The 24885-nt window shown below is 44.4% G+C and overlaps 1 protein-coding gene across 2 annotated transcripts in view; it reads right to left on the reverse strand.

Moving 5' to 3' along the window:
• Positions 1-22305, reverse strand: part of ANXA4 (annexin A4) — a 35650-nt gene extending 13345 nt beyond the window's left edge. The window contains exons 1-4 of one of the 2 annotated variants that reach the window (XM_063139528.1): positions 22163-22305; positions 6344-6400; positions 5199-5277; positions 171-265 (exon numbers count right to left, since the gene is read on the reverse strand). In XM_063139528.1, the coding sequence (XP_062995598.1) occupies positions 171-265; positions 5199-5277; positions 6344-6346 (177 nt within the window). In that variant the 5' untranslated portion in view covers positions 6347-6400; positions 22163-22305. Of the gene's footprint in view, positions 1-170; positions 266-5198; positions 5278-6343; positions 6401-22158 lie in introns of both variants that reach the window. The other variant, XM_063139527.1, reaches the window with a different exon arrangement.
• Between the last annotated feature and the right edge of the window lie 2580 nt (positions 22306-24885).

Below are 24885 nucleotides of genomic sequence, written 5' to 3' on the forward strand. Positions count from 1 at the left end.
GATGTTTTCTGGACAGCTGAAATGTTGTAGGCTGATAGGCAACAAAAACTACTTGCCAAGGCTGCTTTTAGATTGGAGAATCCAAACAGGGAGGGGGAGGGGGAGGGGGAGGGGGAAGAAATCAACCCTACACTGGCCTCTTCAAGAAAACAGCATTCAGTTCCACCTACCCGGCCAATCGTGGCTTTGTATATCATCTTAATCTCCTGCCGTTGGGCCAAAGACCTGTTGCACAAGACCTCAATGATGATGTCTTCATCTGTGCCTGGTACAAGAGAACAAAAGCGACGAGGTTGTTTGAAATTAAAGTAGCAGGATACAAGGTGCAGGGAGGAAGAACATCCATATATCGTGTTTGAGAACAACCCATGGACAAGCGAAAAAGGCACTTTGGCTAATATTTGCCTAAATGTTGTCCTTCAAAAGTTTGCAGATGCCAACTTTTCCCAACCTGGTGTTCTCCAGATGTATTTCACCATAGCTCCCAGGATCCCCCTGCCACTGCCCTGGTTCACATGAACACAGCAGCCACCGCGTGTCGCAGTGCATGTTAGGAGGCTTTTGAATATTTAAGCCATGAGTGCAGCTGGTTGTGTTGCACAAACATGGCAAGGGTGGCTTGTGTGAGGGTTAAACAAGCCTCGCATAACCCTAGGACAAGCCATGGGATATGTGAGGGAAGTTTAACCTTCATACAACCCACCCCGCCAAGTTAGGATGACACAACAACCTGTGGTCATGGCCTGAATATCTAAAATGGCCGCCTGCATGCGCTGCAGCCCACAGTGGGCTGTTTGACTGTGCGAACAGCCCAGTGTGTAGTCTAATAAGACAGAAGTGAAAGAAGCGGATGAAGTCTGGGTTCATATATAGGGTAGCTAGCTGATGTAGCATTCCTTGACTGACCAGCCACAGTTTTTATTGGTATTCGGTTTTAAAATAAACAATTTTAATATGCTGCTTTAATCTTTTTACTGTTTTAGTTCTCGTATTCATCACTCCGGAATCTATTTTTGATATGGAGTGGTATATAAATATTGTAGATAAAAATAAATTAAATGAATAAATATACAAGGATGTGCATGACCTACCAGTAGACCATGTGTCGTTGTAAAAGCCATTTAGAGCACAATCTTATGTGTGTTTAAACAGAAAAAAGTCTCAAGAATAAATTGGTCCAAATCAGAGATGATTTTATTTAATTATACTAAAAAGGAAGAAAAGGAATGGGAACGAAAGGGAATAGAAATGAGAGTTAAGGAACAGATTAGATATTTGGGAATTAAAATTATAAAAAACGTAGACAATTTAGAGGAGAATTTAAATAGGTTAAAAAAAGAGGTTTTAGTAAAACTGGAAAAATATAAAAGATTGAATTTATCCTGGTTTGGAAGAATAGCATTAATAAAAATGAAGATTTTAGCTAAAATTAATTTTGTGTTCAGGATGTTACCAATAAAAATTTCAGAATTAGAGATAAAAAGTTGGCAGAATATTATAAATAATTACTGTAATGGGGATAAGAAAGCAAGGGTAAATAAGAATAAATGGTATTTAAGTCAAAAGAAGGGAGGAATGGGTCTCCCAAATATAAACCTATATTATGTAGCAAACAGGTTAAGACATATTGTAGAAGCAATTATAGGAGTAGGAGATTTAGATTGGATGGAGGATAAAACTACAAGCAATATAGAGACGAGGTTGGAAAATGTTTTTTTTAGGGAAGGAGGGAGAAAATGGGCTGAAAGTATAGGTAATCCACTCCTGAGGTCTCACTGGGAAATTTGGAGTAAATTAAAAGGGGAGCTGCTTCCGAGCAGCTCCCCTTTGTCACCGGTAATAATGTTAAAGAATTTCCCAGAGGAACTGAAGGGCAGATTAAGTAAATTATTAATAGAAAAAAATAAAATGAAATTAAAGGATTGGTATGAATACAAGAGAAGATATGGAAGAGGTTCTAAAAGATAAAAAATTAACCTGGTTAGATTATAGGCAATTGGAACAGTGGACTAAAAAGTGGGTAAGAGAAAATAGAGATTGTAGAGAAATGACGAAGTTTGAGGAACTAATAGTTAAAAGAGAAAAATGTAAGGGAGAAAGTTCAGCGTTAAAAGGGTTAATGAGTGAAATATATAAAATATTGCTGGAGAAAGGGTCGATGGATAGTTCAGGAAAAATGGTATGGGAGACAGATTTGAATGTACAAATAGGACAACAGAGCTGGGAGGGACTTTGGAAACAAAGAGTGTTGAGAAATATGTCAGTGAGAATAAAAGAGAATTATTTCAAAATTATATGGAGGTGGTACCTAACCCCGATTAGATTGAATAAGATAAATAATCAGCATTCAGCAAACTGTTGGAGAGGTTGTGGGAAAAAAGGAACGTATTTACATACGTGGTGGGAATGCAAATATGTACAAAGATTGTGGAAGATGGTATTTTTGGAGATTGAAAAAATAGTGGGAATGAAGATAGAACAAACACCAAAAGCTGCATTACTGTCACTATTTGAAGATTTAAAATGTGGAAAAGAAATTAAAGAATTGATATCGAGTTTGCTGACTGCAGCACGATTGATGGTAGCTAGGAACTGGAAGATTCAAGAGGAATATTCTATTGAAGAATGGTATAAAGAAGTATGGGATATAGCTATTAATGATAAATTGACTTGTAATATTAAGTGGAGAAGAGGTATAGCTAAAACAAATGATTTTGAAGGAATTTGGAAACAGTTCCTAATATTTGTGTTTTCTAAGGGAAGTGGGAAACCGCCAGCAGAAGAAAGTATGAGATTTTGGAATCAGGAATGAGATCTCGAGATGGGGGGTGCACTTATATGTTAAGATTGATTATGTTATGATATGATATTCTGTAATCAACATTTATTCAACATGTATGTAGTATGTTGTTGTTGTTGTTGTTTGATTGTATGATGTATGTTTAAGTAATGTGGAAAAGCAATAAAAATTTTTTTTAAAAAAGTCTCAAAACTCCCCGCATTCCCCATCCAGCATGGCTAGCTGGGGAATGCAGGGAGTTGTGGGTATTTTTTTTAGCTAGCTCCAGCTGAGAGCTCCCCTTCCCTCCTGCTACCAACTGTCGCAGCTGAGGCCAACAGAGGTAAAGTGCCTGGATCCGTATGAGGCTATTAGAGAGAGAGAGAGAGAGAGAGAGGGGGGGGGGGGGAGTGGGAGCTCTTCCACTGTGTCCCTGACCTGCTGAACTTTGCAACTAAGAATCTAGTGCCCAAATTTGCTTCTTTTTTTTCCTCCTCCCTCCCAATCCCCTTTCCTTTTATGTTATGTTTTTTAGATTGTAAGAGACCAGAACTGGACTCCTAAGGGCATGGTTTATTTATTTATTTATTTCAGCACTTTCATCCTGCCCTTTAGCCACAAAAGGCTCTCAAGGTGTCTTACAAAAATAATAATAAGAATAAAATTCTTGTTATTTTTGTAAGACACCTTGAGAGCCTTTTATGGCTAAAGGGCAGGATGAAAGTGCTGAAATAAATAAATAAATAAATTGGGAAATAAAGTGGGAAAACAGATCAGAGATGGTGATGATGAACATTTCTATACTGCCCATAGCTGAAGCTCTCTGGGTGGTTCACAAAAGATTTAAACATTAAAAATTGATATACAAAATTAAAAAAATATAAAACAAACAGCAAACACAAAGACAACATACATCTAAAAACAACTCTGAGCTGCCAGCCAAATCTAAAAAATAGATTTGGGATTGATTGAAAACTCAACATATACTGCTAAATGCCTGCGAAAAGAGGAAAGTCTTGACCCAGGCAGGCATCGTTGGGGAGATCATTCCGTAATGGGGTGGCCACCACTGAGAAGGCCCTCTCCCTTATTGCTGTCTTCCAAGCTTCCTTTGGAGTAGGCACCCAGAGAAGGAACTTAGATGTTGAGCATAGTGTGTGGATATTTTATGCAATTATTTATTTATTTAATAATATTTATTTAATTTATTTATTTAATAATATGTTGAGCATAGTGCATGGATATTTTATGCAATTATTTATTTATTTATTGGATTTCTATACTGCCCAATAGCCGGTGCTCTCTGGGCGGTTCACAAAAATTAAGAGGTTTGTGTCAGGAGAGGCGTTTCGTCAGGTATTGTGGTCTCAAGCTATGTAAGGCTTTATAGGTTAGAACCAGCACCTTGAATCGGGCTTGGAAACATACATTATAGCATTTGGTTCTTTTGAATTCCTCATTTTCAACATCTGCTCTTGTGTGCCATCCTACATTCAGTCTAACACTGTTGAGTATTTCCTGATAGGATAATGATAGTAATTAAATCTCATTTTGCTTTTATTGAGCTATGCATAAGCATGTTCCGAGTCCTCATTAAACACAGGCACAAGCTGGAGTGCAGTTTTATTTTAAAAGACACCTTCAATTTAGCAAATCTAAGTAGTGAGACCGTCCTCTATAGGGTGCAGCATGGCTCACTTATTGTAGGTTGCCTAGTTTTGTGTGGTGTGTCTTGAGTGCTCCTAAGCTCTGCTTTAAGCACACTGTTGTGCAAAATACGTGAAGCTGATGGGAAGGAAAATTCTGTCTTGCCACTACAATTCTTATTCACAGAGGTGAGTGGGAGGGATCCTAGCTCAGCGGTAGAGGGCACGCTTTGCATGCAGAAATGCAGGCATCAACAGCTAAAAGATTTGGGTAACATGCAATGGGAAAAACGGCTGCCTAAAACCCTGGACCACCCCTGCCAGACAGAGGAGACAGTATCAGGTTCAGTGGACCATTGATCTGACTCAGAATGAGCAGTGGAGGCTGGTGGTTCCTATGTCAGTGGGGTGGCGAATCCGCTCTGGCCAAGCACCTTAGGTAGTTCCTTTAGCGTTCTGATTGGTTCTGTCTGAAACTTGGAGCAGATTCTCCAGCCTCCACTGAGAATAAGGCAGTTTCCTATGTTCAGTATGTGGCATCTATGTTGTCCAAGCACGTGGTTAACTTCTTTCACATATAAATACATGCAAAATAAGCAAGGCCCTCTGGCTCACAATGTTCCAACGGCCCTTTGATGCGGAACGAGCGGCCTGCCCTGCCCACAGCGCCAACAGCTTACAGCAGAAGTATTAAAATCCCATAGTCATTAGCAGAGAGCATGCAGGAGCACGGAGGCAGAACGGGTGTGAGGTGGGGGAGAGAGGTGACTTACCCAGCCCCTTCATGGCCTTGCGGAGTTTCTGGGCATCTGCCTCAGCACTGAAGTTGGAAGCTCCCTTAATGGTCCCCGCCTAAAGCCATAGAATATCAGCTGTCAAATGTTGTAACAAACATAATGACATCAGCGCTTCTAGTGCAGCCTTCCCCAACCTGGTGCCCTCTGGATGTGTTTGACTACAACTCCCAGCATCCCCCAGCCACATGCTGGAAATTGTAGACCAACATCTATGGAGGGCATTAGGTTGGGGAATCCTGTTCTAGCGCATAAGCAAGATGTATAGTCCCGGAACCCCAGGGGTATTTAACGGGGCTTGCAAGCAAGGAATTGCATAAAAGCAAAAAAGCATGGATACAGGCACAGGTTTAAACTTACTTAGACTCTGAGGAAGTCCTCCCACCTGATCACCAGTTTGCAAACAATTATCCATGTAAGTCCCCAAACAACGGCTATCTTGTGAAACTTCTTTGTCCAAAAGACTCAACTATCAGCCAGTTTTGTTGCTGCCAAGCAAGCTAGATTTTTGCCAAATATCTGCTATGGTGGCTGTGATGTTCACTCCCTTTGAGCATCCCAGTTCCACTAGATTTGGGGTCACCCATAGCTCAGTGCTAGAGCACACACTCTCCATGCAGAAAGTTCTAGCTCAGCCCACAGGTAGCAGAGCTGGGAATGATCCTAAGAAAGGCACTGTTGGTTAAAGAACACCTCTAGGGACCCATCGCCTAATTTGGGATAAGGGAGCTTCAAAAGTACTCGGGGGGGGGGGGAGGTTACACCAAGGGATTTCTATCTTGCAATAGCAACACCAGGGGAACAAAGTACTGACAGGAGCAAAGGAAGTTAGGCTCCATTTTTCATACTAAAGCCCGTACATTATGCTACGCCTTAGAGGGCAAACGAGCACCCGGAACAGTTTCTTTCTTTGCTCTTATCATGATCTTTCTGCCGGCAAGTGCCAATCTGTTGGAAGATCAAGCCCTCCCCTAGCAATATCAGATAAGACTTGCCCCGTATGAGGAACTCTTCCTGCTATTTTATTTCCCCCTGAGTCAACATCACAGAACACCGAGCCCGTTTATTAGGCTGCGGCTGTACCTGGCACAACATGGTACCTGCTCAGCAAGCAAACCACTCACCATGACAATAGTATCTCTCCAAAGTTCTGATATCAAAGCCCTCAAGCAAATGGTTCTCTGCAATAAAACAAAGAAGAAGGGAATTACTTGAGATAATATTTAACAAACTACAGACACTGTGCACCTAGTAAAAGTAAGAAATGGTTAAGTCAACTCCCATGATACTGCCCAAATATTGAACAATCTTGGATGCTTTAAGACAAGTAAACATCTATGAACACCCTTACCGCAGGGAGTTACGGTCTCCCACAGAGCACATGCCCTAATGAATTGAGCTGCAGCCCCCACCCGCCCCAGACAACTAAGAACAGCAAAACACAATTCTAGGATTTTAAAGACTACATGGGGCAATTTGGTACAGCCTGCTAACCACTGAATGTAATTTACAAGGACCAGAGATTTTGCAGATGAAAAGAAAAGCTGCCTTGAACCTGGAGTATGTCCAAAGGATACACGCACGCACACACGGACCATATCCCACATCCTTCTCCTGTCCAGGTGTACATGTGGGTTCTCCAGAGGAGTCAGCGCCACCCACATAGTGTCATGAGAACAATGTCAAACAGGCTTAGGTCAAACACACTTAACAAAAACACAGCAAAACTGAAAATGCAAATATCCATCTATGTATCTACATTTCAACTATCCCAGTGCACTTTTCACAAATGAAAGAAAATATGAATTTTTCCTTATGTAAAAGGTGACCATCTGTTTGCTTCTTCAGCAAGTCAAGATGCCAAGAGACAAAGAGCTGACCTTTCTGTCTTACAGGGCCCAGATAAAGTCGGCTTCAAAACCTACCTCATTAAGCGAAGCCCCTAACCCATTTGTCTTCATCCCCAGTCAAAACCAAAATCAAGTACTACCTAACTGCATTGTCTCACAATAATTTCTTGTATATTTCTCTCTTCGCTTTGGTGAAGCTTAAACGCTAAACTCCTGGAGGGAGGTGGGTTTTTTTCATGCTTATGTTAGTATACTGAAGTGTCATGTACACCAATGGTAGCATGTACATAGGAAGTACTATATTATCCATTGTTCCTCAAAGTCAAGGGCATGAGAAATGGTAGAAGCCACTAAAGCCTGTAGATACATTTCAAAGCTAGACTGTACTGATTTTACTACAGCACTAGAACTCTTCCTTAGTAGTTGACCTGCATTGTTCATAGATAATAGATCCTCACAAAACAGCACATGAAAAAAATTCATGTGCAGGCCTTTACCATGCTGAAGGAGGAGTGAAGCCACACCTTAAGCCCTGACTTCATACATTCATCCCCACACTGAGGGTCGTTATTTGCAATGGAGCCTAAACATAGGAGTTGTTGCTGATGCGTAGGGACGTCGCATGAGTGAGAGTCCTCATTGCAGGGGAATCCCAATTCTGAGAAGTCCCTACACATGAGCAGCACGTTTTGAAGCTCCTTTATAGAAAACCACACTCAAGATGTGGATGCACGCATGACTTCGTGGGCGGAGCTAAAAACACGGTCCCACTCGGTAAGGCCCTTCACATGAGTAACACGTAAACAGGGCTGTAGAATTCTGAGAATCATCAGTTCGTAGTACACCAGTACTTGCACTGGCTTCTAGTCTGTTTCCATACCTAATTCAAAGTTCTGGTATTTACCTTTGCAACCTTTACAAACAGATGGGAGCCATGTTACCTTTAGGACCACCTCCTCCCATGTATACCTACCTAGACCTTAAGAATATCTTAAGGTCATCAGAGGGCATGCTCCTGGTGGACTTACAGCCGAACTGGAGTCCACCAGGAAAAGAGCCTTTAGTGTGGTAGCAGCCCCTTCTCTTTGGAACTTCCTGTCCCTGGAGGTCAGGCAGACGCCAACACTGTGCTTCTTCCAGCACCTCCTGAAAATAGCTCTTTTCCAGGAACCATTCCTCAACTGACCAGCCTCTTTTGTTATTGGTACATCTAATAGTAACATCTTCTGAGGCCTTCCTCCAGCTGCACCCGCTAAAGGAGGTGCAGCAGATGGCTACTAGAAAGAGGGCCTTTTTCTAGGGTGACTCTATGAAAAGGAGGACAGGGCTCCTGTATTTTTAACAGTTGCATAGAAAAGGGAATTTCAGCAGGTGTCATTTGTATATATGGGGAACCTGGTGGAATTTCCTCTTCATCACAACAGTTAAAGGGCAGGAGCTATACTAGAGTGACTAGATTTAAAAGAGGGCAGCTTTAACGGGTGTGATGAAGAGGAAATTTCACCAGGTTCTCCATATATAAAAATGACACCCGCTGAAAATCCTTTTTCAATACAACTGTTAATGATACAGGAGCCCTGTCCTCCTTTTCATAGGGTCACCCTACCTTTTTCAGTGGTGGCACCCCAGGTGTGGAAGTCCCTCCCAAAAGAGGTTTGCCAGGCACCTACACTGTGGCCTTTTCAGCATCACATCAGCACTTCTCTATTTTTCCAGGCCTTTCAATCTTAAAAACTTTTAGTGCTTTTTAGATCTTTTGTACTAATGTTATTTGCTGTTGCTGGTTTTACTCTGGTTTTGTGCTGCTGGTGGTTTTATTCCGTTTTCGACTTTATATTTGTGCCTTATTGCTGCTTATGGTTTTTCATTTTTTACTTTAAATTGCCAAGAGAATTTCCACTATTGGTTGCTGTATAAACATTGTATAAACAAATTAAGAAGTCAAGTGATTCCATTTATTGCATCACACCTTCTTTCCTCTTAGAGATTCTTGAGCTAAATTTACAACCAGGATTTACAGAAAATTTACAAGAGAGAACTCGCTTCATGTCTAAAAGTTTTGCTAAAACACTGTACACATAAGTGAGAGGAATTGAACCCCATTGCCCTCAGCTCCGTCAGTTCATATACTTTTATTCCTCTCCTTTGGGCGCCAGAGCTGGCCTTAGAGAAAAGAGCAAAAGGCAACAGAACATAGCAAAGGTGGGGAGGAGAGATTCAATCTTCTCCTCACCTGTGAGTGTTTTTCCACTGTAGAACTAGAAAAGGTGAAGAAAAGGGCAACCAAAATTGATCAAGGGACTGGAGCAACTCTCCCATGAGGAAAAGCTACCAAGTGGTCGTGAGGGACAGCAATTTGGATGGCTTTAAAAGGGGGTCAGAGAACTTCATGGACAATAAAGCTATCAATGGCTAATGGCTATATCTTACCTCCAGTATCGGCTGCCTCTGGATACCAGTTGCTGAGGAACATTAGGGGGAAGGGGCTATTAGCTCATGCCCTGCTTGGAGGCATCTAGCCAGCCATGTTGCAAACAGCATGCTGGACTACCTAAGCCTTTGGTGTGATCCTGCTCAGCTCTTCTTATGTTCAGATGTAAATGTAATAATTTGGTTTCTCAGCCTTGCAGTTTATTCAAATAATCCAAATCCATTCCAGCTACAATACCGTCACCATTTGGTATCCTTTCCATCTATTTTGCATGGGCTTTAAAACAGCACCACGCAGAGCGATGAGAAACACAACACTGAGCTCCTGTTTGCTGTTCTGTCCCTATTTCCTCTCTCCTGCTCCCTTGGAAAAACAAGACCAGTGATTTCCTTGGTTGGTTTCCACTGGCCGGCTGCAAGAATAACAAGCTTTTATTTATTCAAATCTCTACTTCCCACTTTTTCAGGTTGACAAGAGACGCCGATGTGGAGGTTCCGTTCAACTAGCATAGCTAGATGCCTTTGACAGACTTACCTAATCCTTTTAAAAACCATATAAGCTGGAGGCCACCCCCACCACATCAGAATGTCAGCAGGGTTACCTGACCTGATCTCTTTCCGTGGCTGCTGCTGCTGCTGCTGCTATTATTATTATTATTATTATTATTATTATTATTATTATTATTATTATATTTGTATCCCGCCTTTTGCCCAATACTGGGCCTCAAGGCAGCCTTACAAAATTTAAAACATATACATTTTAAAACCCATGAATAAAAATATACAAAAGTTAAAAATAAATTCCAATATTAAAACATTTAAACATTCAAAATACATGACAATTTTAAAAGTCCTTAGCACAGACAGAGGCCCAGATTAATCACCAAAGGCCTCCTGAAACAAAAACGTTTTTGCCTGCCTCCGAAAGCACATCAAGGAGGGAGCCAGTCTAGCTTCCCTGGGAAGAAAGTTCCAGAACCTTGGAGCAACCACCAAGATGGCCCTCTCCCGTGTTCCCACAAGGCGCGCCTGTGAGGATGGTGCGACTGAAAGAAGAGCTTCCTCAGAAGATCTCAAAGCACAGGCAAGCTCATAAGGGAGAACACGATCTTTCAGATAACCTGGACCCAAACCGTATAGGGCTTTATAGGTGTTTGCTCCGGCCATGAGCTTTCAGGTTTTTCAGGGTTACGAAGGGAATAAATCAGCCAGACTCAAGGTTTGCATACAAGGAGAATATGGCCTTAGCTAGACCAGGCTTTATCCCAGAGCAAACCCAGGGATCATCCCTGTGCATCCAGATGACGCACAGGGGATCCCGGGATCAGGGAGGGATCATCCCTTCCTTGCCCCGGGATAGAGCCCTGCCCTTTGGGCCCGCTTTTTCCGTGGTCACGGGCTGAGCCCAAGACTGTGAATGCATGGCCCCGTTTCCACGGTTTGACCCGATTCCGTGCAATTACTTGCGCAGAGCTGGGAGCCGTGCACAGGGCGTGGCACTGCTCAGGAGCGCTGCACCCATCGGGGCTAGAGTGGGTGGGAGCGGGGAAAATAGTTTTTAAAAATTAAAATCTTACCTTCAGTGCACGAGTGTTCGTGCGCTCCATCTCCTTTAAAAGTAAAAAAAAATGGCGGGCACGATGCCTCTCTTCCTGAGGTTGTCGTGCTTCACATGTAAACAGAGGGGGGATCTCACATTAAACACAACGCGAGATCAGTTACCTAGAGAGGTTGTGGGCTCTCCCACCCTAGAGGCCTTCCAAGAGGCAGCTGGACAACCATCTGTCAGGGATGCTTTAGGGTGGATTCCTGCATGAGCAGGGGGTTGGACTCGATGGCCTTGTAGGCCCCTTCCAACTCTGCTATTCTATGATTCTATGATTCTATGATCTTCCCTCCTCCGTCCTGGATTAAACGGTAGGTCTAGCGAAGGCCTATATTTATTTGGCATAATTTACAGCACATCAGGCATACCCCAATAAAGGTGGACCAGACTGCGAAAAAGCCCCGCACAGAACAGCTCGACTAGTCTGGGACACCCACCCCTGAGCGCAAGAGCAATTTATAGCATAACTAGACTTGGCACCACTGCCAAGATAAGCAGTGATTGATTACTGGGATTAATAGCAAAGCAGTTCTTCTCATAGCATAAGTTGATAATGGCACTGTTCAGAAGATACCTTAAACCAGCCTTCCTCAACCTGGGGCGCTCCAGATGTGTTGGACTGCACCTCCCAGAATGCCCCAGCAAGCCGAGCTGGCTTGGGCATTCTGGGAGTTGTAGTCCAACACATCTGGAGCACCCCAGGTTGAGGAAGGCTGCCTTAAACCATGGCTTTAACCACGACGGTTAAGTCAGAAAGCAGGACCCTGTTCAGAAGACACTTTAAACCATTGCTTTGACCATGGTGAATAAGGCTTTTTGCCTTTTTCACCATGGTTAAAGCCCTGGTTTAAGGTGTCTTCTGAACACTGCCCAGCTTTCTGGCTTAACCACCGTGGTTAAAGCCGTGGTTTAAGGTATCTTCTGAACGGGGCCACTGAGAGATAAACAAGGCACTTCTTGGCATTTCCTTGGCACATGTAAGCACATCTCTTTTGCACAGGTGCACTTACTGATGGGGTGTTCTGACATGACCCCTTGATAGGGCACCGCTGGAATGTCAGCTTGTTACAGCCTCCAGATGCGGTACCAGGCTTGTAGATAAGGCACCTGGTACTTCCGTGAGATCACTGTAACAGTTCTTTGACCCATCTTTCCCATGGCCAAAGGAATGTTGCAGACTAGTGCAGAAAAACAGTTTGCTAGCTTAAAAGCAGAAGCAGCCATTCACTCATAGACCTCTGGGTAGCCATGAGGTTTATGTAGGCCATACAATAGGTCATAACCATTTAACATCAGTCTGATCTGCAGAAGTCAGCAGAAGAACCCTTTGCACATCGAGTTGCTATTAAAGGCTTAGCCATGGAAGCTGCCTAAGGAATCGGCAAGGCCCCATGCAGCAGTGAGTTGCATAATATATGTTGGGTGAAGAAGTCCTTCCTTCTGGCTGTCTTCCTGGACTTTCAACTAACTTCACTGGGTTACTCCAACTTTTAAATTACATTTTTGGCATAAAGGCAGGGTATATTCAAAAACAGAGATAAAAGCAATGTTCTAGTAACGAGAAGAGGGGAGGGGGGAATCTCCCCTCACTATTCACAATTTTACTTTCATAAACCACCACACGCATGGGAAACTTACAGCCCTGCAGACGCTTTTCCCACCACCTGCTGAATATACTGGCTAATGCTGAGGGAACATGCAACCCACCCATAAATGGCAGACGACCTGTTCCAGACACCTGCTCCATCGTGTCTCAACTGAAGACTCCGTAGTGCCACCCAATCCCATTCCTGGGGGCGGGAGGGATGCACCCCACCACCAGGGCCACCGCCGCTTCCTCCTAACTAGGCATGCTTAAGAATGCAGCCATGCAGCCACTCTTGCCCCTACTCCAGAACTGTACACAGCATTCCCCATGTGCACACCAAAGAGGTATATCAAAGCATTATTACACTTTTCACTTTATATTCATCCCCTTCGCTAAAACTCCTGACATGGTCATTTCATGCCATTGCACATGGAGCTGATTTTCCCAGTGAACTCTCTCTCCCTCTCCCTCTCCCTCTCCCTCTGTCTTTCTCTCTCTCACACACACACCCAAGCCAGTTCAGAACCCATCCAAGACAACCTCTTCCAACAGAGACAGTAAGAAAATGGTCTGTTAGCAAGGCAGTAGGAGGGAAGGCCTCACAAATAATCCAGAATGACAAGTAGATACAGGCTCACAACTCTAGCAAGCATTTAGGAACCTCACTTACAGGCGCTTTGCATGGCATTTATATGTTACCACAAGTGATGAGTTCTCCCTTTTACTTCAGAGATCTTCCAAATGTTATTATCCAGGTCACATTGTTTTTCTGGATTAAATTTGGAGGCACATTTTACACCCTGTTTTCTTGCTCCAGCAGCTCCACGAATAATAGGCAGGTATCCTCTGCACAATAGCAGGGAAGTCCAGGTAATGTGATTCCCCTCTTGGCCCAGCCAGTCAGGCGACTGCTTCCTGGGGGAAGGTGGCGCTTCTGGGATTTTCAGCTAAAATGGGTGTTTCATGGAGGATCCCTTATTTCCTTGGATCAATATTATTGCCCATATACTGGCAGGCATCCAGAGAAGGGATCCGCATTACATGCCCTCCTCACAGCTCTGAGGCATCCAGCCATGCATGGCACCTTATTTTCTTTAAGGCACACTAGTCAGGGCTGGTGCTACCATAGAGGCCACTCAGGCGGCCGCCTAGAGCGCCAAGCACTCACACGCGTTGACTCTGAACTGGCCCGGCCCGAGGATTCAGATGGCGCCCGCCCAGCCAAAGCAAAGCCAGGGACGCTGGGGTGGGGGTGGGGTGGCTCCATGTTCAGACTTCCGGAACGCGCCCAGAAGAGAGAGAGAGAGAGAGAGAATGTATGGATGAATGGGGTGAATGGGGTCTTTGAGTGAATGCATGTGTTCATGCGTGTGTTTGGAGTGAGTGATGCTGAGTGTGTGTGTGTGTGCGCGCATGAGAGTTGGGGGGGATGATTTGGAGGTGATATTCTTATTAAATAATGCATTTTAGAACCATAGACGTTCCTTTCCAATTTGTTTGCTATAATTGGCATGACGTATTTCTTGCACTTTAAAATAAATTTAGCAGTTTCAAGTTTTATGCTTCTTATTTTTTCCAGGAAACATATGTTCTTAAAAATCAAAGTTGGCGTTTTGGGTGGGTGGGTGTGAAAGTAGCTCACCTTGCCTAGGGCGCAAAATAGTCTGGCACCTGCCCTTACACTAATGGCCCAGGACACATCTGGGAATCTTTCCTTTCAATGAAGCAGTTTGTAGTGAATCAGAAAGCGAACTTCCCCTCACACCTAGCTCCCAGCAAGTCACTTCCTTGTGAAAATGGCAGTACGTGGGGTTCCCTGTTCTCCACAAGCTGAAAGGCTCAAAACACAACCAGAAGAATGCCCAGTTAATCACAGCGATTCCATCCTTTAAGCCTTCTCAATTATACTCTCCTTAGTGAAGGTCTCCGTATTTTGTATCCCAGCTCTGGACGTGCTTGTGAAGCCATGCAATCATGCAGACCCTCTGCACTTCGGATGACTTTCCATTTCAAAACTACAGTCATGAGTGGAGCAAAACCTGGTTTGCATTGCCTCGCCCCATATTTGGCCAAATGGAAAGATACTGGCTACCAGTGCTGGCAAAGGGCTGGAAAAAATATTTCCAAATCCTAAGTAAACCGAAAGCTTTTTACTTTCTACAGCAGCACATGCTTGACTAAAGTGCTTGAGCTAATCTCTGTGATCATTCTGGTGCAGTGATTCTTCTTAACTCATGCTGTGTATGTGACAAATGCTCAACAAGGACACTAACTAGAGCAAAGATCCTCAGCAATAACCAACCCACAACTGAGCACAATTGTAAAAAATTATCTGTAAAAGGTCTTAAAGATCGGGACCATAGCATGCACGCTATGGAGAAAAGCCACAGAAAAGCCACTAGTTGCAGAATTCTTTCTCTCTGGTTCAGTTTAGACAACACATTAGTCAATGCAGTGTGAAAACTCCACTCAACGGTTGACTTTCTAGGGGGTCCTCCCCACACAATATGTTCTAACTCCACCATTGTGTGACTGTGTGCTACCATGAAGTTGAGTAAAATTGAGTAAAATTGACAGTTCCTCCACCATCTCTCCTCCCCCAGTCCCCCTGATGGTATCCCATCAGCCACTGCTGCAAAAAAACAATCCCAGTAGCTCTCCTAGAGCAGCGCTCACTGCTTTTGCCACTCTTGCCAGGGAAAACTCTGTAGCCAGTGGGAAAGGTCAACTCAGCGGAAAACTCCACAGAGCCCCACCACACAACCCACCACACAACCCTCCTCTGCATAGCAGGCACAAATCAAAGTGCTGGTTATCACCCATAAAGCCCTCTACAGCTTGGGTCCAAGTTATCTGAAAGACCGTATTCTCCCATATGAGCCTGCCCATGCTCTGAGATCTTCTGGGGAGGCCTTTCTCTCAGTCCCACCAACATCCCAGGCACACCTGATGGGTACGCGGGTGAGGGCCTTCTTGGTGGCTGCTCCAAGGCTCTGGATTTCCCTTCCCAGAGAGACTAGGCTGGCTCCCTCTGTGCTACAATTTTGGAGGCAGGCAAAACCTTTTTTTGTTTCAGCAGACTTTTGGAACTATACTGGACCTGTGTTAATGTATTGGATTCCCCCCCCCTTTTTTAATGTTACACTTTAAAAAAATTAACACGTTTTTAATTTTACTGTAGGTTTAATTCCATTTTAACTTTTGTAATTATAGTTATATATTTTAATTGTACATGTTTTAATCTTGTAAACCACCTTGAGTCCCAGTACTGGGGAAAAGGCGGGATATAAATAATAATAATAATAATAATAATAGAAAAAACATGGAGTGTTTTCCAAACAAACTCCACTGTTGCGTGGAGTTTTCCTGCCACACAACACGTTTCTCAACGGTGGTGTAAAAACTCCACCGTGGAGTTCTAAAAACACCGCTGAGAAACGTGATGTCTGAACTGAGCCTCTCTCTTTAGCCCTTATGATTGCCTGGTGAAATCTCCGAAGCCCCAGTTGCTGCTTAATAAGATTTCTAGTGAGGGAACAATATCCTGTCTGACCCCCTCCTATAATTTCCAGACACAAAATGAATTATGCAAAATAATAAGAACTGCTACCCTGAGGAAACATGCACATTTGCTTAATTTGTATAGTTTACATAGATCAGAGAAAGCAGCTTGTCTTGTCACTGAGTTTTTAGCACTGAATCCGCACAACTCTGGCTAAGGAAGACATACGAAAAAAGCCAGAGAGAAACAGGCCACTTAGCCCAGGCAATTTGCAAAGTACAGGCTAGAACAGCTTAGGAAAAACCATGCTCTGCTCCTGGATCTTACACCAGGAGCAGGAGCTGTCAGGATGGCGCATCTGGTTTTTGTTTGCAGCATCAGTTGGAATATTTATTAAGCTTTGTTCCCCTGTACACATAAAACTAGCTCTGAAACAATACATTTTATAACATAACACATGAGACACCTTACCACTCAAAACAAATTAAACAAACCCCTACAAATTCAGGGCGCCCAGGAGACAACCACATGCTGGAAGGGACAGAACTCTTGGGGCAAAACTAGACATGTACCTGTTATTAACCGTGTGTCAATCTGGCTATACATCGAGGGCGGAGGGGGGATTACTTCCTAGACTAAAAGGACCAGGGGAGGGGAGAGTCAAGGACAAAGCATACCCCCTTACCTCCCCACTGTTTGAACTGGTTTTCCCAAGCTCAGCTCACTTCTGATAGCGGATCGAGGCTAGAGAAAAATCACATCGAAAACTGGAGCGCAGAGAGGCGTAGCAGAAGATGTGCCAGGTTTTGCTGCTGTCTTTTTAGTTCAATCCCCACCCCAACCACGCCTACACCCTAGCTATAGCCAAACGCATGCACACAGATGCGCATGATTACTAAACATCCAGCTTGGTCCTTTATGAGAAGGAAGTAGAACGAAAGGACAAGTTCAGGAAGCACAAGTCTGACAAAGGACAGCATAAACTAAAACGGGAAGCAAAGCTAGAGCATAGAGACACTGATAGTGATACACTTGTTAAGGGTACAAATCGAAACATACTTTGGGCGAAACCTTATGCAAGTTCAGGCAGAAAAAAGGCCTACAACTCCAAGCCTGCCCCAGCCAGCATGGCTGCCAGCATGGGGCATGTTGGGAGTTGTAGGCTTTTTTCCCTGTCTGAGCATGTACAGGATTGCACCTTTAATGGGACTAGATTCCATTTAACTCAGTGGGACTTTCTTCTGAGTAAGCGTGTTTAGGATTGCACTGTTGTTATCATTATCCTATATCTTGTGTCTGTGCGACACATTTGTCTGCTGTTGTCCATTGGTACACTTATCTCTCCCTCACTGTATTGTCAACATTTCAATTGTAAGCTCCATTTGTTTTGCTTTATATCACTACTTTATTACCCTGAAAACTGTCATGAATATTTTTGGCACTGTTTCAGTATTAACTTTACCAGGTTTGATACGTTTGGCACCAATCCAGGCCAAAAATCAGTAGGGTTACGCAAGGGAAACGTTGAGGTGCAGCAGATCAAACCTTTGGCCAAACTTCCCACATATGGGAAGGGCTGGCATCTACGTCTCCTCCAGCATTTCACAAGCGAGAACAGTGAGACGTAAGGCCCAACTGCACATTATGCTATTCACACTTTAAAAAAAAAATTAAATTGTACTTAAACAGGCCACTATTCTTTTGAAGAAAAATCAGCTACAGAGCTCCAACCCAGCCCCAAATCCCCAATGTACCAGCCCCACACTGGTTTTAACCTAGCTGTTATTTGCCACCCAAAAAATTCTGTTTGCTGTAAGCACCACCTTCAGGGCAGGCAGCCACCAGAGAAGGGCTAGCTTTCCATACAAAACTGTTACAAGAGCCCAATTTGGATCATGGTTCTTTGGCTCCTTCCCCCACACCCAAAACAAAAGTGACCACCCTCCTCTAACAACCCTAAAAAATAAATACAAATGTGTTTAGGGGTCAATCTACTTCCCCAGGCCATTTCCCCATATATCCTGGTGTGGTAAAATGCCCCACAACCTCAAATGTGTCTGTCGTGTCAGAGGAAGTGTGTTTTATACTCAAAATATTAGAAATATTAGAAAAGTATCATAAACTGTTCTGAACCAGTGCATGGGAACGGTAATGGACTGGATGAGGGCTAATAAACTGAAACTCAATCCAGACAAGACGGAGGTACTGTTAGCGGGTGGTTCATCTGTCCGGCGAGGTGATGTTTGCCCTGTCCTGGACGGGGTTGCACTCCCCCTGAAGGATCGGGTCCGTAGTTTGGGGGTGCTCTTGGATCCAGAACTGTCACTTGAGGCACAGGTGAACTCAGTGGCAAAGAGCACCTTTTATCAGCTTAGGTTGATATACCAACTATGCCCTTATCTGGACAGAGATAGCCTAGCTACAGTTATCCATGCTCTGATAACCTCTCGTTTGGATTACTGCAATGCGTTATACGTGGGGCTGCCTTTGAAAACGGTCCGGAAGCTTCAAGTGGTACAAAACAGGGCAGCACGCTTACTAACAGGGACCGGCCGATGAGACCACATTACGCCAGTCCTTTTCCAGCTTCGTTGGCTGCCAGTCCAGGTCCGGGCCTGATTCAAAGTGCTGGTATTAACATTTAAAGCCCTAAACGGCTTGGGGCCAGGTTATCTGAAGGACCGCCTCCTCCCATATGTACTTGCCCGGACCCTAAGGTCATCCTCAGGGGTCCTTCTCTGTGAGCCCCTGCCAAAGGAAGTGAGGCAGGTGGCTACCAGGAGGAGGGCCTTCTCTGCTGTGGCACCCCGGCTGTGGAATGAGCTCCCTAAGGAGGTTCGCTTGGCACCTACGTTATATGCTTTTAGACGCCAGGTGAAGACCTTTACATTCTCCCAGCATTTTAACAGTCTATAAATCAATTTTAACTTGGTGTTTTAAATTTGTAATTTTGCATTGCTGCTGTTTTTATCTGGTTGAGCTTTTATATTGTATGTTATATTATGGTTTTATACTGTTGTTTTATACTTTGAATGTTTTTAATTTTTGTGAACCGCCCAGAGAGCTCCAGCTATTGGGCGGTATAGAAATGTAATAAATAAAATAAATAAAACAAATAAACTGTCAAGATAAAAATTTAGGCACAATGTAATTATTACTAAAATCTAATGTTTGTAGTCATGTGGTGTGTTTTTCTAACCCCATAAGAAATTTATCTCTCATGAGGTAAATGTTCCCCTGCAGAAATCCCAGAGCCTGTACCAACCTACTGACGCCCAGAGTACTTAAACATGGGTTTTTCCACAGTACTTTGGAAAAACCCTGGGGCATTTTTATACCCTAGTACATTAGTTGCCAATGGCAAAATCAATAGATCCTTGGGATATTTTATGCCCCAGCTATGTTTTTGTTTCCAGAAAGAAAACAGTAAATGGTAAGAGACTGAAAATTGGGGACATTGTACATGTGACAGTTCCCAACAACGTCATGGGAGGACTACGTTGTAGGTCTATTTCGGTTTAAATTCTGCAATATAAAGTGCATTTGGGGAAACTTTGTAACCCCGCCTGATTGGAGGAGGGAAGTAGACCTTTAGAAAAAGAAGTGTGAATAACACAGTTTAACCTTTTGTCTCTCCCCAGTGGCCTGAGCCTGGCTGCTTGATGGCTACTTTCTCGACTCTGATTTGTCGCTGAAGACCCTTACCCTTCTCCACACGCTGGATTCTTTTGCTCTGCAACAAACTCACGTGCTTGTGAAGCAGGGTGTACCAGTCAGCGGATCTTAAAAGTGTTCCCTTTTTTAATGAGCTGAAGGTTGTTTAATAAAATGCAGAATCTCACAATGGAACTGCTTGTACACTATAGAATAGATTCAAGCCAACACATCCGGTGGCTAGTTCAATAGGAAGGGTTTAGAAAAAACACAGAGCCATTGTGTGTCCATGACCACAACAGTCCCGATACATCTACCTCCTAATCAGATTTAGGCCACAGCTAGACCTAAGGTTTATCCTGGGATCATCCAGGGTTCACCCCTGCCTGAGTACTGGATGCCCTGTGTGGCACTTAGATGAACAGGTTTGACCCCAGGACAATCCTGGGATAAACCTTAGGTCTAGCTATGGCCTTAGTTTCTAGAGACCGGGTAAGGAAGCTAAAACGTTCACAACGTTTTTTAAATAGGGCATCCCTGTTTGCACCTCAAAACCCAATCAGATATCGATCCCAGACAAAGTGGTCTGTCCCAGCTAAATGGGACCAGTGGAGAATATTACTATTTTTATTATTTATTGCATTTCTATACCACCCAATAGCCGAAGCTCTCTGGGCGATTCACCTAGAATACGCTTCTATGCCAAACAGAACACGTCCCCATGGGAACCATATCAGGGAGAAGGTGGGCAAGAAGCACAATTCCTACTTATTATGTCTGTTATGAATCGATTTATATCCCAGCTTTCTGCAAACTATTTCAGGCAGCTTACAATGAAGTTTTTAAAAGCATAGCATGATAAACATGATTAGATGAATAAGCATATTTTACAAGAAATACAATACTAAACAAACTACAACAGCGCAATAAAGCGTACCAAGTTCAAAATCACAGCAACATTTTAAAAAAACCTCTTTAACAATACAGACCTAACAAGCTTTCTGAAATGATATTTTCTTAACTGCCCTTCTAAAAGTCCTCTTAGAGACTGTGCTGACATTTGGGCACCACCACTGAAAAGAGCCAGGATCCATTCCTGCCGCGGTGCCATATATGAAGAGTGAAGTTCTTGGTAGTGAGGGAAACTTATTCATTTTATTTTTATTAACATTTATATACTACTTTCTTTGCAAAAACAACCATCAAAGTGGTGCACAATTTAAAACAATAAAATAAGATTAAAAGCAGTAAAGCTTTTAAACAACTATGTAATTTAAAAGGCTAAATTATAAAGGTGTCTTCACACCCTTTCTAAAAACAAGAGGATGGGGCCAACGGTAGTTCGTGAGGGAGCAGATTCACGTGTGCCTGGCAAACGGGCCTCTGCAGGTACAGGTGCCCACAAAAAAGCCCCTCCTGCAGAACTGAATACTCAGTTCTGCAGGTTCATAGCAAGGCAGGCGGCCCCTTAGGCAGCCTCTTCCTAGGCCATTTAGGCCTTTAAAAGTCGAAAGCAACACTTTGGATTGAGCCCGGGGAAGCAACTGGCAACCAGTGCAGGTCTTTTAAGTCGGGTGTACCGTGGTCCTGATACCACGCACAGGTTTAGCAGCCTAGGTGCTGGATTTTGCACCAGCTCAAGTTCCGGGACCCTTGTAATCGTGCAAATGCACTCCTGGCCAAGACCACTGCTTAAAGTTCTGGGGGCAACATAAGGCAACTGGAGGCGGCCTGGTGCCTGCCAAACGTTTGGGGCTACAACTCTCAAAGCTCCCATCAGCATGGAGATGAGGGGAGTTTTGTAGCCCAGCAGAACCACTGGGGAGCGCGCTTGGCTGTCTCCCGCTGGGGTCGAGTCAAGCAGCCCTCCCAAGTGACTGAGCCCCGGCTCGGGTGGGGCAGAAGCGCTCGGCGTTGGGGGAGAAGGGCGAGCCTTCCCGCAGCTCCTGCGAGGCTCGGGCCCTGCCGTGCTCTGCCCACGCCGGCACGGAAGCCCCGGGCTGGCGCCAACGCGCCTGGGCGACGACGACGCAGCAGCAGCGCCAGCTGTGGCTCCGAGTACGCGCGTCCGACGGGGCTGCAGCCCGCCCCCGGCCCTCCCCGCGGAGGCAGCCAGGCCAGCAGCCCGGCGGAAGAGCCGAGGGCACCGGGAGCCGCCCGGCGGGCCCCCTAGCAGCTTTGGCGAGCCTTGACTCGGAGCGCCCCGAGGAGGGAAGCTCTCCCGCGGAGCCCCGGGCGGGCGCACCGTGCGCCTCTACCTCCGGGAACGGCAGCGCCGCCCGCGCGCCCGTCCGCCCGCGCGCCCTCACCTGCCTGCTGCGTCCGCGCCGCCGACGAAGCCGAGGATGAGCCGCGCGCCGCCCGCTGCCCCTCTCTCTCTTCGGCGCGCCGAGACCGCCCTGGAAGGGGCGGCCCACGCAGGAGGCGGCGCGGCGAGCGCGGAGCTGCCAGGAAGCAGGCGGCGGCGGCTTGAACGCAGGAGCGAAACTGGCCTGGGGAACAGGCGGCGGGCAGCACGGGATTCGCCTTTCAGCAAGCGGGCCCCACAGAGCGCCACAGCCGCAGCCATCTCGATTTGAGGCATTCCAGGGTCACAGAAAGGGCCTTGCGGCGTATTCTAAGAGCCACAATTTATTATTATTATTTCTGCTTTATTTTATTACACCTGACGTCATCTGACATCTGAGATAACTTTCTCACAAGCTTTGTCTCAACATATGCTTGCTGCTATGTAGTGTTAAATAAATATAACCAAAAAAAAGTTTATATTTTATTTATTTATTTATTTATTACATTTCTATACCGCCCAATAGCCGGAGCTCTCTGGGCGGTTCACAAAAATTAAAACCATTCAATGTATAAAACAACAGTATAAAACCATAGTACAAAATACAATATAAAAGTTCAACCAGATAAAAACAGCAGCAATGCAAAATTACAAATTTAAAACACCAAGTTAAAATTGATTTATAGACTGTTAAAATGCTGGCAGAATAAAAAGGTCTTCACCTGGCGTCTAAAAGCATATAATGTAGGTGCCAAGCGAACCTCCTTAGGGAGCTCATTCCACAGCCGGGGTGCCACAGCAGAGAAGGCCCTCCTCCTGGTAGCCACCTGCCTCGCTTCCTATCCTTTAATATAGTTGTGTGTTCTGGCATGGGGGGCGGCCTTGAAGAAAACTGAGTTTTTAATGTCTTATTTCACCTTCAGCACTTATTGAGGCTTAACGTCTTGCCAGCTAAGCAATGGAAGGGCCAAGGGGGCACCACTATGGGGCTGTGCTTAGGCCATCAGCTAGCCTTAATCCGGCCCTGGGTGCTGGCCTGTGGTGGAGAGGGAGACCTTTCCCCCCTCTCTCAAAATACTAGAACCCAGTGGAAGCTGATGGGTGGGTGCTTCAGGACAGATAAAAGGAAGGACTTCTTCACACAGCACAGAGTTAAATTATGGAGCTCACTACCACAAGATGTATTGATGGCCACCAATGTGGATGTCTTTAAAAGGGGGTTGGATAAAGTCCTGGAGGAGAAGGCTATCAATTACTACTGGTCCTGATGGCTATGTGCTACCTCCAGTATCAGAGGCAGTAAGCCTGTGTGCACTAGGTGTTAGGGAACGTGGGTGAGAGGGTGCTGTTGTACCCATGTCCTGCTTTTGGGGTCCTGTTGGCCATTGTGTGAATAGAGTATGAAATAAATAAAGAATTACACTGGTGGAGGTGGGCGATATGCCACAGCTATACCAGCAGAAAGGGATATAGGAAGGGGATTTAAGCCAGCCTTCAACAACCTGGTGTCTTTTGGATGTTTTGGATTACACCATCCAGCATTCCTGACTGTTGGCCAGGCAGAGACTGATGGGAATCGAAGTCCAAAACATCTGGGGGGCACCAGGTTGGAAAACATGTGTATCCTCTTGTTTGCTGCCCAAAACTCTGCCTCATTTCAGCCATTCTGTTGATGAACTTTCACCAGAGGCGTGTTCTGCAGGCCCAGGTGTATCTGAAGTGTTCCATCAGTGTTCCTGTCATCACAGTGGCTTCTGCCGAATCCTTTAGCCTTTTAGCCAAAGTATAATTTCAAATAAGATTATGCACTTAACTGATTACTAAGATTTATACCACACCTTTCAGTATTAAATAACATACATAACAATAAAAACAACAAATCTATAAAAGAAACATAAACATTATATATGAGGCAGAATAAAACAGATCAACATGGTTAAAAGGCCTGGTATATGCCTGGCACTGCAAAGACATTAGAGGGGTCATTCACTGAGCCTCTACATTCCAAAGCTGTGGCACCACCACTAAGAAGGCCCTCTCCCCGGTAGTCATTCGCCACTCCTCAGATGCCAAGGCAACACAGAGAAGGGTGTCAGATGAAGACCTCAAAGTATGGGCAGGTACATGTGAAGACAGGCTGCCCTTCAGCTCTCCTGGGCTCAAGCTGTAAAAAGGGGCAATAAAAGTCAAGAGCAGTACTTCGAACTGTGCCTGAAACAGACTGGGAAGCCTTGATGAAAGATTATGTAATACTTAATTCATGTTTAAGTGGGAAATTGCCAAGGAAGTTCCACCCGGTCACATTTGTTTTTAAAAGAGGAAGCTTTTTTCAAAATGGACTGGTAAAAAGAAACTTAAAAGTCAGGAGGGTCAAATTTCTCCAGAATGTTCGAAGATTACTCAAACCCAAATAATACAAGCTCAGCTGGAATGTCTACCAAAGGTAAAGAAACTCCACAGAGATCATCAGCAAGCAACACCAAGGAACCTATTAGAGAAAAGAAGTCTTCCTTCAAAGAAATGGAAATGTTGCTCAAACACAAATGAATACTAGCACAAATTTGCACAAAAGAAATGCAAGCAGACAATAAAGGGACAAAATGTAACATCCTTTAAACGCCTCCTGAAAAGACAGCTTTTCACACAGGTCTTTCCCTGTGCTGTAATTGCTGCTGGGTTCATTTTAGTTTTACATGGTATTTTTAAATCTTTTTTAAACTTTATATGTTTTGATCTGTTGTATTTTATG

Source organism: Elgaria multicarinata, chromosome 12 (genome assembly GCF_023053635.1).
Source record: "Elgaria multicarinata webbii isolate HBS135686 ecotype San Diego chromosome 12, rElgMul1.1.pri, whole genome shotgun sequence".
In the NCBI taxonomy this organism is placed as follows: Eukaryota; Metazoa; Chordata; class Lepidosauria; order Squamata; family Anguidae; genus Elgaria; species Elgaria multicarinata.